This window comes from Typopeltis vanoorti, chromosome 16 (genome assembly GCF_054136105.1).
Source record: "Typopeltis vanoorti isolate ZY-2024b chromosome 16, IOZ_Tvanoo_1.0, whole genome shotgun sequence".
Lineage (NCBI taxonomy): Eukaryota > Metazoa > Arthropoda > Arachnida > Uropygi > Thelyphonidae > Typopeltis > Typopeltis vanoorti.
Window position 1 is genome coordinate 23,916,983 of NC_143564.1, and position 20,792 is coordinate 23,937,774.

General features: G+C 36.0%; 1 protein-coding gene across 2 annotated transcripts in view; it reads right to left on the bottom strand.

Annotated features, from left to right (window-relative positions):
* Window positions 1-6,942: 6,942 nt before the first annotated feature.
* LOC150097898 (death effector domain-containing protein-like) overlaps window positions 6,943-20,792 on the bottom strand; it is a 126,359-nt gene continuing 112,509 nt past the window's right edge. For both annotated transcript variants that reach the window (XM_090406707.1, XM_090406708.1), the window contains one exon: window positions 6,943-7,274. In XM_090406707.1, coding sequence (XP_090262833.1) covers window positions 7,153-7,274 — 122 coding nt within the window. In that variant the 3' untranslated portion in view covers window positions 6,943-7,152. The remainder of the gene's footprint in view (window positions 7,275-20,792) is intronic.

Consider the following 20,792-nt stretch of genomic DNA (forward strand, 5'->3'; position numbering starts at 1 on the left):
CACAGAAATACAACAGATACCAATATTATTATCTTCGTCCTTTTCTCTAAAGTTTGTGAAGACAATTCTATGTGTCATTTGTTACTGTGCTATTCATCTCCAACAAGGATCAGTTTTTCTCATATTATTTATATCAGTGGAAACTTCCACTTCTTTAGCAGATCCTTCTGGGAATCATTGGCACATTAATAAGTTTTTGGTTTCTGTAGTTGTTCTACAAAATTCCAGTATAATGACATGATGAGACCACATGAAAAAAAAAAAAATTTTCATAAATACACAATACCTCAAATCGACCAACCTTTGCTGGCAAAGGTTGGTCGATTGGTAGAGCCTTTGCTGCTAATTGCTCAGTTAAGTAAGTTTGAGCGCTGTTAGTAGTTGGAAGGGGACCAATCGTTCGATGCTGTTGGCACACTCTCCCTCGATAAGTCTTTGGACTCCCTGGAGGTGTCAAATAATAATAATAGCTTTGTGTGCTAACAGGTGCACTTCAGGAATGCACTTATAAGAGTAAATAGCTAGAGACATGAAACATATCAAAGCAGTGAAATGGAAAAAAAATACTATGGATGAAAATTAAAACAATGAATGAATGAAAGCAGGTGTACTAGCTGGTATTATCACATACTACAATGTAATGCATATGATAGCCAATGTGGATAAATATGGGATAAAGAAGACCAACTGTAGTATTGGACCCTTAGTTCTTACTGTGTTAAGTAGAAGTGTAGTGCATTTTGGAATCTTCTTTTAAATTTTCTAATAAAACATGATCTTTCACTGATTATGTGAAAAACAACTATTTCTGTGTTTCCTTTTCACCATTTTTAAGATGTTCTCATGTATGAATCTCAACAGATCATAGTCAAACTTTAAGTTTTTGAAGTATACCATCATAAACCTAAAATTTGCCTATGATATGATGACATTTTCATCATCTGACCAGGTTCAAACAGACAACTGGAAGAATTCAAGAATTATCTTAACACCTGCACTCTAGTATACAGTTCACACTTGATCTTGAAAAATGGCTCTATAATCTTTCCTTGATATTCTCCTAGAAGTCTCTGAATATAACATTTTCTTTGGTATACAGAAAACTTATGAACCCTGGTAAATTCCTACATTTCTTCTCACCACCACCCTCTTGTAAATAGTAAGAATAATAAAAACTCTCAGAGAAAGAGTGTACATCTCCAGCAACACAGAGAAGATAACTAAAGAACTTGAATATCTCACCTACTTTATTTTCTTAATCTCAGGATTTTGCAAGTGTCCCCCAAGGCATCCTCAAATTCTTGGATTCTTTGAAGTCATTGCATAAAAGTGGCTTTCACTCCACCATACAATATCTTCAGATTCTTTCAGCCTTTAAAATCTCCTCACCCTCCCCTTAAGAAGCCAGGAGTCTACAAGATTCATCATTTGTGCAGCATTAGTGTTGATTAAATGGGGCATTCTAGAGACATCCATAATGTCAGAACATTTTAAAGATGTCAAAAAAGAAGAGAAAACATGGATCTCCTTTTCATACAATCAGTGAAAGCTATCCGGTACTTTGGTAAAAAAAAAAACTGTATATTGAACATAACTGTTTTGTCAGAAAATTTAAAGAAACTTCCAAAGCACTACACACTCAATGCAATAAGAACAAGGCATGATCTTGAACTATATTTTGGTCTTCTTTCATCAAAAATCTCACATTTGCAGATTGGCTATATGATTACATCATGCTGTAGTATGCCACAACAAAAGCTAGAACACCTGCTTTCATGCATTCACTGCTTTTAAATTCAATCCATAGGTTACACATCTTTAGTTATTTACTCTTATAAGCAAACTCCTGATGAAGTGCAACTTTGGTGCATGAAACTAGTCGAGTTAATTTATGTTTATTAAAGCTTTTTTTTTAAATAAGTTCTCATCATGTGGTCATTATAACAGAATTTTTAACAAGTAAAATTTATTGTCCAATTCCTCATTTTGAAATTTGACCACATCACTCTACTTAAAATTGCCTACCAATCAGATTTATATTAGTGTTGAATGCTTAAGGGTCAAAGCTGTATAACTGAGAGGAGACCTCCACGTAGCCTTTAAAGGAATGCGGAGAACCGACAAGGGCTTCTGACCTAATGTCCAATCCTCACCTTCTCGTGATGCACCCTGTTGGGTATCTACTTGGATACTGAATGAACGAGGATGGGCTGGCAATTTGGGATTTAGCCGAACAAATTGTATTCTTATTGGTTAAACCAAAATAAAAAATGATGGTACAACATGACAAAATTTCATGCCGGCTGGGGCATAGCCCGGTTAAACAAGGCCTCCGTTGTTTTCACCAGGGAACCAGGGCAAACAGCGAAAAGTCAGCTACTGGAACAAATCTGAAAACAAACCCCAACTCAACATCACCAGAGTTAAAGATCGGTACTATCAACATAAGAAGCCTGAATGGCAAAGAAATGGAGCTTGCTGAGGAATTAGATAACTACCAGATCGACATAATAGGGGTGACTGAAACAAAAAAGACAAAAACTGGTGAGACCTTTCTGAGCAATAAATACAAAATGTTATATTCAGGCAATGACAATAAAGGAAAAGAAGGAGTAGCCATAGTATTCAACACAAAATACGAGGCTAATCTTCTTGAATGGCAGTCGGTCTCAAGTAGAGTAATGTGGGCAAATATGAGAATGGGGAACTGGACAATGAGACTTATTTGTGCCTATGGTCCCACAGAAGGTTCTACTAAGGTAGAAGTGGAGGAATTTTTTGATGCTTTAGAAAAAGCAACTGACACAATGAAAAAGGAAAAGTTGGTCCTTGTTGGGGATCTAAATAGCAGAGTAGGAAATGATTGTGAGACATACAAAAATATTTTGGGAAAATTTGGAGAAAAGAGCAAAGCTAATAATAATGGCAAATATCTGTTGGATTTCTGCTCAGGACATGGACTGGTTATTACCTAACACCATGTTCCAACATAAAAATGTGCACAAATTCACATGGAGAGAAGAGGCAAGGAATGAGAAAAGCTTCATTGACTATGGTATTGTTGATAGTGATGTTTTCTCCCTGGTGCAGGACACCAGAGTGTACAGAGGATTTGAAATTGGACGTGATCACTATTTAGTCTTGAGCAGGATGAAATTGAATTTCGTATTGAAAAGAATAACATCTAAGAAAGTTTTAAAGCGAATAAAAGTTGAGCAGCTCTCAGATGTGAACTGTAGACTAAAATACACAAAGATTATTGAAGAAAAAATGAAACGGTTTGAGAACAGGAATCAAACCTTGGAGATTCAGTGGCAAACTCTGAAAACATTGATCGATTCTGCCAGAGAGGCATGTGGTGAGGTTGTCTGCAAGGATAAAAAAATCCGAACTCCATGGTGGACACAGGAAGTTAAAGAGGCAGTGAAGGAAAAGAAGAAAGCATATCAAAAGTTCCTGTCAAATAAGTCAGCTTGTGCTCTTAGAGAATACAGAGACAAATGTAAGAATGTTAAACACTGTGTAAAACTAGCCAAACAAAAGTCATGGGAGGACTTTGGCAAGAATATAGAAAATAAATATCAAGAAGGTGGTAAGATATTCTGGAGATTGTTGAAGAAGCTTAGGAATGGAGGAAAGAGTGCTGTAAAAGGAGTTAGAGATGATAAAGGCGACATGAAAATGGGAGAAAAAGATATCCTTGAAGTATGGAGTAATTACTTTGAAAAACTGCTAAATGAAACAAGCAGTGATGACAGCACAGTGGTAAAAAACACTGACCAGGCATGTAGTCAGGAATGCATATCCATACTTGAAGTAGAAAAAGCCATCAAAGGCTTGAAATGTGGAAAGGCAGCAGGAGTAGATGATATTCGACCAGAAATGCTGAAGTATGGTGGTATAAGATTCTTACAGTGGTTGCACTGCATAGTTCAGAAAGCCTGGACAGAGGGACGAATTCCCGATGATTGGAGTAGAGCTCTCATAGTACCCATATATAAAAAGGGAAATAAAACTGAATGTGAGAATTAGAGGTATTTCCCTACTGAGTGTTCCTGGCAAGATCTATGCAAGTATACTTGAGAAACTGTTGAGAAGAATTGTGGAAGAAAAGCTTGGTGAAGAACAAGCTGGATTCAGGCCAAATAGAGGCTGTCAGGATCAGATCTTCACTTTACGACAAACAGTGGAGAAATCATAGGAATATAACAAAGATCTGTATTTAAGTTTTGTCGATTTGGAAAAGGCATATGACAAGGTGCCAAGAGAGAAGCTATTCAATACACTACAGTTATATGGTGTCAATGAGGCATTATATCAAGCAATACTTAGTCTTTATTTGAGTTGTAAGTCAGCAGTTAGAATTGACGGAAGTACAGGAAGATGGTTTAATGTTAAATCTGGTGTGAGACAAGGGTGTACCTTATCCCCTGTGTTATTCATTATCTATATGGATCACATTATGAAGGAAAGTGGTATTAAACATATCAAAATTGGTGATGTTAATGTCAGCTCTTTGCTTTATGCGGATGATGTTATACTTCTAAATAAATCCGCTACAAGTCTGCAAGATTCTCTGACTAAATTGAATAGCTGTTGTAATAGATATGGTATGAAGGTCAGCATTAAAAAGACAAAGACAATGAAAATAGGCAGAAACACTGAAAATATCAACTGCATTGTGAATGGAGAACTTATAGAGCAGGTAAAACATTTCAGCTACTTAGGTACGATTTTAATGAAAATGGTAAATTAAATATGGAAATAGACAACAGAATCAACAAAGCTGGTATGGTAGGAAGTCAATTGAATAAATTCATATGGAATAAGAGAGAAATTAGTCAGAACACTAAATTAGCTGTATACAAGACTGTGTTCAAACCAGTTTTAACTTATGGATCTGAGAGCTGGGTCAGAAGTAAAACACTTGACCAAAGACTAGAGACCACAGATATGAGAGTCCTGAGAAAGATTATAGGTGTGAACAGATGGCATCAATGGCAATATCATATTAAAAATGAGGATATTAGGAAAGAACTTGACATTGTCAACATCCAGGAATGCGTTAGCAGAGCTAATCTCAGGTGGTATGGTCACTTAAACAGAATGGGCGAAGAAAGATTAGCAAAGCAAGTGTTCTCTGCCAGGTTGGCTGCAAAACGACCCAGAGGAAGACCAAGATATAGGTGGATGGATACGGTACAAAGTGCCTTAGACGATAGAAATATAAGATCTGATAATGTTGGAGTCTTGACAAGTAACAGACTGATTTGGAAGAAAATTGTAGATAGGAAGTTAGTAATGATGTAATTTTTTCTCATGTAGTACTATCATATCCTGTACACCCCTTGAGGATACATGGCAGGAATTTGATGATGATGATGGAGTTGAATGCTATAGCTATTCCTTTCTTTCCTTGATCAGTATCGCCAAAATATAACATTTCACCTTTATTATTTTATCAGAATCTCACCTGTTTTAGTCTTCATTGTCTCAATAACATCAATTATGTTAACATAGTATTTCTCTAGTTTTTCTGCAAGTTGACTGCTTTGTGATTAATAATGTCTATCTTTAATTCTGTTCCAAGAGCTTACCTTTCACTGTTTGCTCTATTCCCTGATAAAAACAGCAGGAGCATTGTTTAACTGAATGACATCACAGCTAGCATGAAATTTAATCATGTATCATTTGTGTGGTTTAAGTCAATAAAGAATGAAATTTTGTCCCTAAGTTCTAAACTGCCAGCCCATCATCATTCATTAAGTACACAGGTATATATCTACTAATGAGACACACCACATGAAGGAGAGGTTTGGATATTTAGGTCAGAGGCCCTAGTTGGTTCTCCATATTCTTTAAAAGGATATGTGGAAGTCTTCTCACACTTATCTAGCTTTGACTCTTATGCAACCAATAAATTATTATAGGTGACTCAATACAGAACACTATAACAAACTACTGAAAAGTCCTGACCAGAATCCAATAGACACAATGCTATGCTAAAAATGAGTTTGCTATTGCAAACTATTTCACTATAACAAATTGTTCTTTTTTTTCCCCAGTATCTTTTATAATCCACTAGTGTACAAATTTGTAGGCCAATAAAAATGCTGTCTTTAAATTCTGCATCACTTGTTCCTGGAAATTTATTTTTCATATAATGGACATGGTAGCTTTAAATATGACAAACCATTTATTATTTATTTATTCATTAAATTATTTAAAGCCTTAACATTTTTCATAAATCAAAGTTAAATGTTGAGTGATGGCACAAAAATTTTATTTGGACTTCACAAGGACAGAATGTGAAGCATTTTTCTCCACTAGCACCATACTCTATTGAAATGGACATTTTTTAAACCTCAATAATGGTAGTCAGCCACTACCATTATTGAGGTTTAAAAAATGTCCATTTTTTAAACCAGTTGGTAATTGGTCATTGGCAGTTGGTAATGACCTTTTAGCCTTTATCATTAATGATTAATACCTCCATGGAGTCCAAACTTAGGAGGCACACACTAACCATTATTCACATAATACCTATCATCTCTCTCTCTCTCTCACTCTCTTAAATTCATTCCCTGACAGAGCACTCATGATCACCTCTAGCAACCCCATTCCACTCATTCACTACTCTGGCAAAATGGAATTTTATCATGTTTTCATATACCAAAAAAAAAAAACAATCAACTGCTATTATTTATTGCATAGTTGTTATCATGAATATATTATCATAAGCATTTTAAGTCAACTCAAATTATGAAAATTTGGTATCATTGTTTCTTTAAGAGCAGCATGCAATAATGAGCAGTGGAGAGCGTCTATATAAGCACTTCGAAAAAAAAAAAAAAGAGTGCAGTAAAAGTTAAAGTATCAGTTAATACACAAAAGCCAGCAATTATATGCAAAATAAATGAAATGGCAAAAATGGCAACTCCATATTCGTAACCTTCAAATATATATATTTAATTTTATTAATATACATTTTTTTTTCTTGCAGCATAAAGCTACATAGCTTCTACTATTTCCAAAAATACAAATGAACCAATATACAGTAACATCAAATTTTAAATGGAAAGAACACTTATCCAGAAATCAAAATACATTAAATATGTAGGATATATACAAAATACATCAGTTTCCTTCATTTTATGTACAGTTTTTTAGTAACAGATTTCTCCCACTGATATAGTCCTCTTCATCAATGTAAACCATCAATTTGACTTCATCACTGCCAACTCTTTGCCTGAGTGATTCATTAATAAAAATACCTGAAATAATCCATATCAAAATATTTAAAGAAAATATTTTGAAAAATATGCTTTACATTTTAAAATAAATGTTTTGTTTTAAAGCTAGCTATAAGCCATCTTCAGTGGGTACTAATAATTATCTTATTTTTACTTATACTCTAAATAAATAAATTCTCTAATACCTTTTCATTCCTTTATTTGTGGATGAACAGAAGGCATTGTTTTACTATTTACTAAAGTTTACAAATTAGTAAGCAGCTGTTCCCTGCCTCTGACTATTGGCATGACTGAGTGTATTTCTAAAAAATGCAAGATAAGAGGCAATGTTCCTAATACTTACTAGTATTTATTTGTATGTACTCATGTGTTATAGCTGATTCTGCCAAGTTGCAGGTTTTAAAAGGAGTTTTTTTTGTTTTCCTGGAAGAAAAACCCTATTCACTTTTGTCAAAGATTAACTAATTATGGAATCAGGAGAAAACAGGCCTAGAAAGAGTTCCTCCAATTAGAATAGAATTTCTTCTACAGATCAAATGTCATGGGGATGATGGAGGCATAAGCATTATATACTCACCTCTCACTATAGTAAACACCACTACAGTGAATTCCCTCATTACAGCAACCAATGAAGGCTTCAGATAAAGTACCAGAACAGGAGTTAGCTGGAAAAGAGATCAATGTAGCGTGGGGGATTTTCAAAAACTATTTAATAGATAATGCAATATCTAAATGTATTCCAAGGGTGAGAAGGTTAAATAAGGTAGGTGTGAAATGGATGAATAAAGAGAGTAAGCATGCAATATAGAGAAAAAGGGCATTATGGAGGCAGCATAAGAGAAGTGGAAATAACCAATTCCATGACTACAAAGACCAGGCAAGGCAGGTGACTGGTTGGTGAGGGTAGCTAAAGTGAGGTATGAACAGTAGTTAGCTAATGAAGTCAAAAAGAAACCTAAGGCGTTCTTTCGATATGTAGCCAGCAAAAGAAAGAAAGAATGATTATGGAAGGATGACATTGATTGGAGAAAATTGTATACAGACAGCTGTTGTGGAAGGTGTGGTGGAGATACTTAATGAGCAGTTCATAAAGATCTTTCAATCTTGTGAATGTGACTTCATGGAGAGATTGAGAGCAGTTGATGATGGGGAGGAGAGACTGACTGTAAGTGAGCAAGAGGTGTGTGGGGAGTTAAGCAAACTAGATGTAAATAAGGCTGTGGAACTTGATAATATTCTGAAGGAATGTGCCAGGGAGTTGATGCCGGCCTTGACATATTTTTTTAATACGAATCTTGCACTCGGCCAAGTTCCTGAGGAGTGAAAGGAGGGCAAGATTGTGCCACTTCATAAAAGAGGTGATCGAACTCGAGCATCAAACTATAGGCCTATGCGTGTGTCAGGTGTTGTGGTTAAGTTGTTGGAGAAGCTTGTGAGAACTAGGATCCAGAATTGGGTTGACAACAATGGTGCTATCTTTGATGGACAGCATGGATTTGCTAAAGGGAGGTCATGTTTTGGTAATCTACTTCCTTATTACTATAAGATAACTGCTTCCTTGAACAGAGGAGAAGGATACACCGCAATATACTTAGATATCTCAAAGGCTTTTGATAGATCTGCATAATAAGCTGATAGTCAATCTAGAGTGGATGGGGTTGGATATTAGATTGGTGCATTGGATTAGAGACTGGCTGGCTGATAGGTATCAACAAGTTGTGTATGAGGGAGCGATAATCCAGGAAAAGGAAAGTCACTAGTAGTGTGCCCAGGGGTCTGTTTTAGGTCCGTTACTGTTTAACTTGTATATTAATGATATTGGTGAAGATTTGGATGGAGATATTCAATTGTTTGCAGATGATGCAAAGTTGGGATGAACCATGAAGAGTAGAGGAGATGCTGTGGCCTTACAAGAAGACTTGAATAAATTGAGTGATTGATAATGGGGATGTGAATTCAATGTTGCAAAATGTAAGGTTTTAAAATTTGGAAAACAAAGATGGGATACAGAATTTATGTTTGGTGAGGATATATTGTCGGAGGAAATAAGAGATCTGGGGGTGATGGTGGATAAGGATCCAAAATTTAGGGGAGACATAGCCAAAATTGTGAAGTCAACACAAAGGTTTCTGGAATGATGCAGAGGACACTGACCTATAGAAGTAGGGAGTTTCTTGTTCCATTGAATAAGGCTTTGATTAGGCCACATATGAACTATTAATGCCCAGATTTGGTCACCTGGTTTTCAGAAGGACAAAGAGATGTTGGAAAGGATCCAGAGGCGACTGACTAAGGTAGTTTCTAACCTCTGGAATGTCGAGTATGAGGAAAGATTGAGAAGATGCAACTTGCAGAGTCTAGTGGACAGGAGGAAGAGGGGAAATATGATAGAGACCTACAAATTAGTAAGGGGTTGTTATAGGATCAATGCTGGAGAGGTTCTATAGAAAATAGTGGGAGATCAGGGGAGAACCAGAGGTCATCCCTGGAAACTGTATAAAGAGAGTGTGAGAGGCGCAGGTGTTTTTCATGCAGAGTTGTGAATGATTGGAATGCTTTGCCTGTGAGTATGGTGTCTGCAGAGAATTTGAGTATGTTTAAAGCATGGTATGAATGAGCTGTGTATGATAAAAGGACCTCCCAGATGAGTATTTGACTCCATGGGTTCTTGGGTAATAATAGTAACATCAATGCTATGCTAAGAGAAATTCAATATAACAAACCTTCTGTTATTACAAGTGATTCCATTAGTCTGTACAAGTCTACTATAGTGTGCTGATTGTAGATGCTTGCAATTTTCTAAAATTAGTGATAATAAATTCTTTTAAGAGATATTGTAGAATAATATGATAACTGACTGCAAGATTCAATTACTAGTTTCTATTAACAGTTTTTTAACTTTTAAATTATTACCATTGTTGCTGCATTGTTAATCATTAATCTCAATCTATTCACCACTTTACAAGCATCAGCCTACCTGGCATGATCGCTGTGGGTCAGCATTTATGTTGAGAATTTTGAATCAGGTCTTTAAAATGTAAGCATGAAAGCAATTTATAGTAAATTTAAAAGATGCATCATTCTGAATATGAGTAAGGGAAAAAATGCTAATTTTTATCCAAAACATTTAGCATTTAAACACAATGCTAAAGTGTGTGTTGCATTTTTCAAAATGAAATTCTTAACAAAATGACTAATACTGCAATTACTGTCTTTGAAAGGAAAACGAACATATCATTTCATTAACCTCTGTAAAATGGAACAGTTGCATTTTTCAATGTTTTTAGGTATGCAAAATTATATAATTGCACTGGTCAAGAAAAATTTTGTAACTGTGATCAAAACAGATGGATTCTATGTTTTTAGCTCTAAGTTAATTTGCATTTTGGAAATTCAAATCCCCTTCCCCCAACACATAGTAGTCTTTGTCACAAGTATGATAAACATATAAGCTTGGCTAACTATAGTTCAATGATAAAAATAAAAATTATTTAAAATTAATCAATGATAAAAACAAAATTAAAAACTCCAATCAGAAAAATAAAAAATTGCAAAATGAATATAACTGAAAATTCAAGTTTTTTTTTTATTTTATGTTGACCCCATACATGAGAAGTTGGTTGATCAACCTATAGTACATTAGTACCATGTATGGGTGGTGGGTTGGGAAAGAAAGTACTTGTTCACATTTGATTTAAAAATCTGTAAATTGTATTCCTTGGGAAATGCATAAGGGGGAAGAGGTGTTCCATAGTACGGTAGTTGCAGGAATGAAGGAGGAGGAGAAGAAAATTGTTCTATGGGTTTCAAGGTGCACTGCGAAGGGATATTGAGCAGTAGCTGAACATGTTCCAATGAACTTAGTACTAAGTGGGGGAATTATTGATGCTATTTCAGATGAACATTTTCCATGGAAATATTTGTAGAATATAAATATTTCCATGGAAGACCAATCGTCTGTGCGAAAGTGGGGGAGCGAGTTGGTAAGAGATGGATCATTAATAAGTCTGATTGCTCTCTTTGTTGAGTCAAGCATTTTGAGGGAGCTTTAGTGGACCCCACCCCATATGTGAGAGTATTCAATGGTTGGGTGGATTTGTGATTTGTATAAGGTTAACAGCTGTTCAGGGGTGAAGTCTTGAGTAACATCTTGAGTGAAAGAGAAATCCTAGTTTTTTTAGAAGCTGAGGATGCAATGGTTGTGATGTGTTTATGCCAGGAGAGGCTTGATGTCAGGGTAATTCCAAGAAGGGAAATCTCAAACTGTCTGGAAATTTGGGTGTTGTCAAAAATAATACTGGGAGAAAATGGTTCTTTTTTTTTTATGAGAAATAAGACAGTATACTGGATTTGCATTGAAAATGACTAGGTTATCTTAACCCCCATTGGAGGATGGCTTGGAGATCACAGTTGACAGCAGTGGTGATTGATGTTCTGTAGGTTGAGGTGAGTTGTGTGGAGTAAGGTTTATCAAGAGAAAGGGAGGAGTGCAATGTGCTGTCATCTGCAAAACTGCGCATTGGGTTGGAAGTCAACTGAAGTAGGTCATTGATATATAGTAGAAAGAGAGTTGGTGAGAAGAAAATATTTACAATAATTATATAAGAAAATCTAAAAAAACATTTAAAATAGTCATAAGTAAGTACTTTGTTTAGTCTTGAGCATCTTCATATCTTTCTCCTTCAAGAAACAAACAGAGTTCATGATCATACTAGCACATCATTTACCCTAGTTATGATGCTTTGGATTTACAGCCAAATCAACTAAGGCTATATGAGGCTAAGGTATTGCCCATTTTCCCTGATATTGTTACACCATACTGTGATATCCTGGTGGAACACCTTGTTTGCCATCACTTCAATAAGGTTTTCAAAATTTGAAACAAGCAAATTGTCACTAACATCATGTACCAACCATTCAATTTTATGGTACTTTGCTACAAGTTGATCAAACTGTTTCTATATGTTTATAATTTTAAACTTTGTTGTTGTCTCAATACCAGTCAACATTTCTGAATGATTTTCAGGTTTCTAGTTCTATTTTAGGGATACTTCTTGAATTCATCTTTTAATGCTTCCCTAATCCAAAGTTCAACAATATACTTTTCTTTACTTTGCAAATTTTTGAATATCTTGCAGTTAGGTACTTGAATGCAAGATCATTTTTGCTCTTAGTGCTTTAGCAAAGCTTTTCATGAGGCTCACCTTAACATGAAATGAATGTAAAAAAAAAAAACGGGGGGGGGGGGGGATAATGAAGTGTTTGTATTTAACTTCTCCTTTCTAAATACAATTTATTTAATTTTATTTCATGAATTAAATTCAGGAAATTTAATATTGAAATAAGGAATGAAATAAGGATTTCTTTCTCTTTTTGAAAATTGAAATTTTCATTCCCATATGTTAAAAAGTGCCACTTGAAATTCTTTTACCTGGGTTCTATTATACATTAAACATACCAAGCAATTATATTATTGGTTTTAATATAAAAAGGAAGCAAAACAACGTTTTGCATCTGAAATATTTTTACATGGAGGCTAATGAGTTCACATCACTTGCCTAAGTATGTATCCTATAATGCAAAGCATATACCCTTTCGGTCCTAATGGGAAGCATACTTCCCATTAGGAAAGGGTCCTAATGGGAAGTATGCTTCTTCCCATTAGGAAAAATGCTATTCCTAATGGGAAGGGTCACTACCCACACCAACTCTCCCAGGTCTAGGTAGAATCTCAGATGTGAATATATTTCACACACCAAACATTGTTTTGCTTCCTCAGATAAAGGATTAAAAACAAGTATATAATTTCTTAGTATCTTTAATGTAAAAAGTGCCACTGTTTAAGATAAGACAAGGAGTTCAGACTGGTGTTTATACCCATTCAAATCTTTAACAGTTAATAAACAAATTAATGAACTTTTACATGACACTGAAAATGAAAAGGAAATAACTAAAGAAGAATTAGAAATCAGCCTGAAAGAAACAAGAAATGGAAAATCACCTGGAGAAAATAAGTTAGGTTCAGAATTATATAAATATGCAGGAATAAGGTTCCAAAGAAAGACTCCTATTATTTTCAAATAAAATCTATTCAACTAGTAACCCCCCCCCCTAATAGAATGGAAAAAAGTAATAGTGATCCCTATCTTTAAAAAAAGGTAGTAGAGATGACCCTAAAAATTATAGAGGTATAAGAATACTAAATTCCTGTTACAAAATATATAGCAGAATTTTAACTAATAAAATATTCTGAAAACTTTATTTTAGAAGCAGAATGGATTTAGAAAAGGATGATTATGTGTAGGCCCAGCCTTTTGCATAAAATTAATAATAGAGAAAAGAAGAGAATACAATTTAGAAACATATATTACATTTATTGACTTGGAAAAAGCATTTTATTTGACATATTAAAAGAAAGACAAATACCAAATATTATTCTAAATGCTATCATAAGTATATATTGGTTGGCGCTAGTGTCCTTGGTGAATGTGGTGGTCATGTTTAGTTAGGCTAGAAAACATGTTTTTAAATTTAAGTATAGTGTGGCTTTTTGTCTCAAATTGTGCTGCAGTTGTGCATCGGTTAGATACAAGTTCCTTTAGTGGTGTAATTGTTTGAAACTGTGTTGTATATATTGTGTTTTTGCTGCCGTTTGTTTCACTACTTCAACATGTAAAGATGGCGTCCAACAAGAAACGTACGTCAGTGACATGCAGGACTTCTACATGAAAGGCTGGCTCAGCATTAGATTTTTCGAAATGGAAGAGTTGTGGAAACTGCTACATGTATGTGCCGAAGAATGCGAAGAATCTGTGGTCGATCTGGCTAAATGAGAAGAATGAAAATGTCGACGTATGTGAGAAGTGTCGGGATAGGCTGGAGCATTTAGGAATGGAAGCTAACATCGGGACCATAGCGAAAGAACTTCGGCAGGAGTTCGTGAAAATGAAAAATGACCATCTCCTGCATAAGGAATTGGAAATGCTCAGTAAGGAGATATTGGAAGTTAAAACTGAGTTTAACATGTTAAATAGAGAAATTAGGACTATAGAGATTACTTTAGCTGAAGTAACTAGAACAGGATTACGTATGGGCAAGTCTTTGGTGAATGATGAAGTAATAAATAGTATGGGAGTGATTGGGAGTCAACAAAATAAAACCACACGAGGTCTAGAAGAAACGAGATGTCGTGAGAGTGGGAGGTAAGTAAAAGAGTGTTGAGTAATGAAACTGGGAGAGTCATGCTGAATAGTGTAGAAAATGAGTCCATGAGTGATGCTTGTGTGGACTTGAATGAAGTTAAGAGTGGTAAGATATATGGCGATTCTATGATTAAGGGTATGGAGAGCGGTATGTCTGAGGAGTGCTTGGCTGGTGGGACAATAGAAAGAGTGGCTTTAGCAATAAAGAGAGGGCATGATGCAGACAAGATGATAGTTATGGTGGGTACAAATGACCTGAGTGGTGGTATAAATCGGGTAGCAAAAGATTTAAGAACATTATTAGATATTGTGAAGAGAAAAGTGTCAATGGGAGGATAGTGTGTGTGCTGCCTTGTTTTGACAATTACGAGTTAAGTAGACGAGCGATGATAATGAATGATATGATTGCAAGAATGTGCAAAAAAAAGAGGTCTGGAATTTGTTGATGTCTGGAGCGTGTTTGAAGGAAAAAGACAGTTGCATGCTAGAGATGGGCTGCAGCTGAACATGGAAGGACATAAGCGATTGAAGAAGTTACTGTTTTCTAAACAAGTTGAAGTAATTGGCCAGGGAAACTAATATTGAAAAGGTTGAGTGTAAGAGAGAGAAATTTTAGCAGTGATTGTATACTTATTGATCCTTATTCGCAGAATAAATTGCAGAAGACAGGGGATAAAAATCGGCATGGGACTACTGAAATTAGTGACTTGTATATCAGTTCTAAAGCCGGTACAAGAACTAGAGGGAATCTGTAATTTTTGTATACCATTGGCAAGAAGCATTCAAAATAAGAGAGAAGAATTTTTGGCATTAGTCAGTGAAATCTCACCAAAAGTTGTAGGCATTAGTGAAACTTGGCTGTCAGCAGAAGATGTGGTCACTGGAATTGAATGTGATGGGTACAGTATTTTCAGGGAGGATAGAGAAGATAGAACAGGGGGAGGAGTAAGTACTGTTGATGATAGCTGATGTGTTGCAGCCAAAGAAAGTAGTATATCAAGATGATAGACATGTGAATGAGAGTTCATTTGAGGTGGTCTGGTGTGAAATAGTGACCAATGCAACCAAATATACAGTTGGATGCTGCTATAAGCCAGGGGGTACAGGGGGAGATATTGAATTCATGCATCAGCAAATTAGTGATAATAATAATAATCACTAAATTAAAACCCCCCATAATAATCACTAAACCTGCATTCATTGCAGGTTTAGTGATTATTATGGGAGATTTTAATTATGGTGATATCAATTGGAAGGAGGAAATATCATGTAGCAAAAAGAAATGGAGTTCATACATCTTCTATGAGATAATTACTTGAAACAGCACATAACTGAAGGGACACGTGGTGCGAGAGTGTTGGACCTGGTTATTGGCTCAGAGGATATATGCATAAGTAAGGAGTCCTCGTTACCTTCAATTGATGAAAGCGATCATGTGGTATTGACTTGGGAGGTTGCAAAATCTGTGGATTTTTCTGTTAAGAAGGGGTATATACAGAACTACAGGTTAGGCAATTACAACAAGCTTCGGAGTGAGCTTGCAGCCAACCCATGGCAGAACATACTGCAGGGGGAAAGATGTTAGCAGTGCATGGGATAAAATCAGTGGGTATCTGAGGAAAGCAATATCAAATTGTGTCCCCATGGTCAGGAAGACAAACAAGGTAGGTGTTAGATGGATGAGCAGCAGTATCAAGCTTGATCTGCACAAAAAGAAAATGTTATGGAGGAAAAATGTTACAAGGAGAAATGCAATCAGTACAAGGCTCAAGCTAGGAAGATTACCAGAATAGTAAGAAAAGCTAAATCAGATTATGAGAAGACCTTAGCCAATGAGATCAAGGGTAATCCCAAAGAATTCTTTTGCTATGCGACAAGTAAAAGGAAGAATGACTTCGGAAGGATAACTTTAGTGGGTGCTGATGGTATTGAGGTGACAAAATCAGATGTAATAGTCAAGTTACTGAGTGATCACTTTTCAAAAGTCTATCACCCAAGTGAGGATATCTCTGTACCTGTAGCAATAACTAATGTGAAAATTGAAGTTAAGAAATCAGAAGTATTTAAAATATTGCAAAATTTAAATGCAAACACTGCTGTGGGTTTAGATGGAATATCAGCTTGGGTGTTGCTTGAATGTGCGAAGGAATTGTCAACTCCTCTTACTTGGATATTTAACTTAAGTTTGAACTCTGGTATGGTCCCTAGGGAGTGGAAGTTAGGCAAAGAGGTTCCTTTGCATAAAGGTGGCTCTAAAAACTGCAGTAGTTAATTACAGACCAATCACCATCTCAGGAGTAGTGGTAAAAGTATTGGAAAAGTTGGTTAAAGACAAAATTCAAGAATGGGTGGATCACGATATGATATTCTATAGAGGCCAACATGGTTCTGTTAGAGGTATATCCTGCCTTAGCAATCTATTAACTTTTTATAATAGAATGATATCTGAGTTGGACAACGGAACTGGCAACACAGTGGTACTTCTGGATTTTGCTAAGGCCTTTGACAGGATACCCCATGGAACACTGTCATGCAAATTGGAGCAGATGGGAATGGATACTAAATTGGTGATATGGATAGGAGAATAGCTCAGGGAGAGATACCAGAAGGTGGTGTATGGAGGAGCAGAGTCCAGGATGAGGCAGGTGACCAATGGTGTGCCTCGGGACTCTGTGCTTGGGCCATTGTTGTTTAATTTGCATATAAATGATATAGCAAATGGCTTAAAGGGAGATATTCAGTTGTTTGCTGATGATGCAAAGTGGGTAGCGCAATAAAAAATCAAGCTGATGTTGAAAGTTTGAAAGGATGATTTCGGCAAAAGGTAATGGATGCCAGTTCAATGTGGAAAAGTGTAAAGTTATGCATTTTGGGATTAAAAGATTACCAGCTGTGTACTACATTGATGGAACACTGTACTCCAAGAGATTGATGAGGCTAGGGACTTAGGGGTGTTGGTAGATAAGGAGATGAAGTTCAGGGGACACATTGCTAAGGTGTCCAAGATTGCACATAGGATTACTTGGTTGTTGAGGAACACACTGGCATCCAGAGATAGAGGTTATTATTCCCCTTTATAAAGTGTTGATACTTCCACATTTGGATTACTGTGCTCAGGTCTGGTCACCTGGATTCCTTGGAGATGAGGAGGCTGTGGACAGGGTTCAGAGAAGAGTGACTAAGTTGCTGAGAGATGTAAAAAATGCTCCCTACATTGAGAGATTGAGAGCTTGTGAATTGCAGAGGTTGGATGATAGGCAGAGAAGAGGGTATATGATAGAAACATTTAAATTATTGATAGGTTTTTATAGGATTGATGCAGGGGAAATGTTTCAGCTGTGTAATAGTGATGGAAGAACAAGAGGTCATCCCTGGAGATCAAAGAAGAGTGTGGTTAACAAGGGTGTGAGAACAAGGTTTTTTGCCTGGAGGGTGGTGAATGAGTGGAATGCATTGCCTGACTTAATTGTGAGTTCTTCGTCTGTAAATGAATTCAAGAAGAGATATGACAGATATTGTTTTGCTAGTTTGGGTCTCCCGTGATGAGTCTACTGACTCCATGGAGATACCAGTAATAATAATAATAATAATAATAAATGAAAATAATCAAACACAAATAAAATTAAATCATGAGCTATCATATATGAATGAACGAACGAGCGAGCAAGAGAGAGAGAGAGAGATAAACCAAGGAGTCTGACAGGGTGTCCCCTTTCAGCAACTCTTTTTAATATTTAAGTGAAATAATAATAAAATGGAATAAAAATTTCCATCAAGGTCTTAAACTTTCTCCTACTGTGAACTTAAACAGTCTCCTTTTTGCTGATGACCAAATAATAATTACAAATTCCAAAGATATTTTAAATTTAAATGAGATAGCCAAAGATTATGGAATGATATGAATACAAAAATCAAAAACGACAGCCTTTAAAGGACAAGAACCAGTAAGAACTAAAATAATAATAGATAACAAGATTTTAGAACAGGCGAATTCATTTAACTACCTAGAATGTACGATTACATATGAAAAAGATATAAACCTAAAAATTGTGAAATATTTAAAAATAACAGGTGTAATTAACTCTGTATTTAAACTAAACCTAGTACAAAAACAAACCAGACTAAAAGTATACAATATGTTATCCCTACCAGTCCTATTGTATGTAAGGGAAATCTGGACAATAAAACTAAAAGACAAACAAAGATTAATAACAGCTGAAATGAAGTTTATGAGAAAAACTGCAAAGTATACTAAACTCAATCACAAAAGAAATGAAGAAATTATGAAAGAATTAAACTAGGAATCAGTAATAGAAAAAATTAAAAAATATAAACATAAATGGAACATGTTGAAAGAATGAAGAAGAAGAAAGATTATCAAAACAAGCCTTAAATTACAAAACCACTAGGAAAAAGGAAACTAGGATGTCCTCTTAAGAGATTCAATGATGACTTCTAAGGCTGGAACAGGCCACTCTAGACCTAAATCCTTGACAAGCATGATGATGATTAACAAATTTTATTTATTTATTCTTATGGCAAAAGCAGCTACAGGTCAATGTCCACACCAGAAAGCCAATCCAGGGCCTCATCTGTCACCACCATGACATTGGTGCCTTGGGCAGTCATTCACAATATGAGTGATCATCTGGGCCAAGGGGAACAGTCACAATAAGAGTGATTTGATAGCCTCCATTTATGCAGTAGGTAGCCACTGCATAAATTCGCCTTGGTTAGTTCTGATTCTGTTGATAGATGACCAAATCTTCCTAGGAAGGGCAAAACCAGGCTGCAGAGCACAGGGATCTTCAACCAAGAAACCATCTGTTGGAAGACTGTTGGACCAGTGTTTTCTCTCCACATGTCAGGTGTTGATGGTAATGCAGCTGAAGAGAGTTCGTCCATGGACCAGAAAGGGTTTCATGATTTTAAGCAAATACTAGGTGGATTTATGAGAGTCTGGTGCAAGGGAAGGAACAGGTTGCTCGTTACTTTATTAAATACTTTAATTGAGGCTTGTCTTCTCTGTATATCTGGTGGAGCAATGCTAGATACGACAGGCAGCCAGGGGAAAAACATGCTTCTCAGTGTCCCACTAATTGTGCGCATGGTGGAGTTTAGCTGGGTGTCTATAATGTTAGTGTGCGCACTTCTTTCCCAGACAAGGGCACAGTATTCTGCTGCAGAGAATGCAAAGGCTAGTGCAGATGACCTTAAGACATCAGCACCACAACCCCAGGTTGTTCCAGCAAGTCATGAGATGATATTATTTCTCATTTTAACTTTGTTGGACAGGTTGATGATGTGCCTTTTATAGGTTAGGCTTCTGTCCAGGCTGACTCCAAGGTATTTCGGGTGAGGCTCATGTTCTACCATTTTGTCACAGAAAGAGAGGTATCAACTCGCCTCTGCATTGTTCAGGTGGAATGCTGTGGACACAGTTTTTGTTAGATTTGGCTTCAGGTACCACTGCTTGAAATACACATCCAGGATGTTCAAGTCTGTGTTCAAGGTTGTTTCCAGGTTGGCAAAGTAGGTAGACTGGTGTAGGATAGCAAGATCATCGGCATATGCATATTTACTTGAGCTGTATATGGTAAATTGGACATGCAGATGCTAAATAGTACAGGGAATAACACAGAGCCCTGTGGAAAACCATTGTCGAGGAATCTGAGCCTGCTCTTTTATCCACCAGATATTAATTTGTTAATTAATATCTGGTAACATATATCGAGGTATGAAAGTTTTACAGAGGCTACATTGCATAATTCAGAATGCCTAGTCAGAGGGATGAATTCCAGATGACTGGAGTAAAGCTCTCAGAGAACCAATCTACAAAAAGAGAAATAAAACTTCATGTGAGAATTACAGAGGAATTTCCCTAATGAGAAAGATTTCGACAAGTATATTTGAGGAAAGGTCAAGAAAAATTGTGGAAAGGATGCATGGAGAAGATATGCTGGTTTCAGTGGAAAATAGAGGTTGTCAGCAACAGATTTTCAGTTTAAGATAAATGGTGGGAAATCATAGAAATATAACAAGCTGTATCTAAGTTTTGTAACCTTAAAGAAGCATATGACATGATACCAAGTGAAAAGCTGTTCAAAATACTGCAGTTATACTGGTTTCCATAAATTAAGGAACAAAGAGAAAAATCACAATAATTCAAAATATGAATATTTATGGAATTCAGTGAAAAGTGTTATGATATGAGATGTGAAAGGAACACCCACAAAAATTGTAACAGCATGCTATTTTTGGTGCTGGAGTCCTCCTTTAAAGATTATTCAGCTATGTTTCAGAAATACTAAATAACTGGGATTATATTAAATAGGGT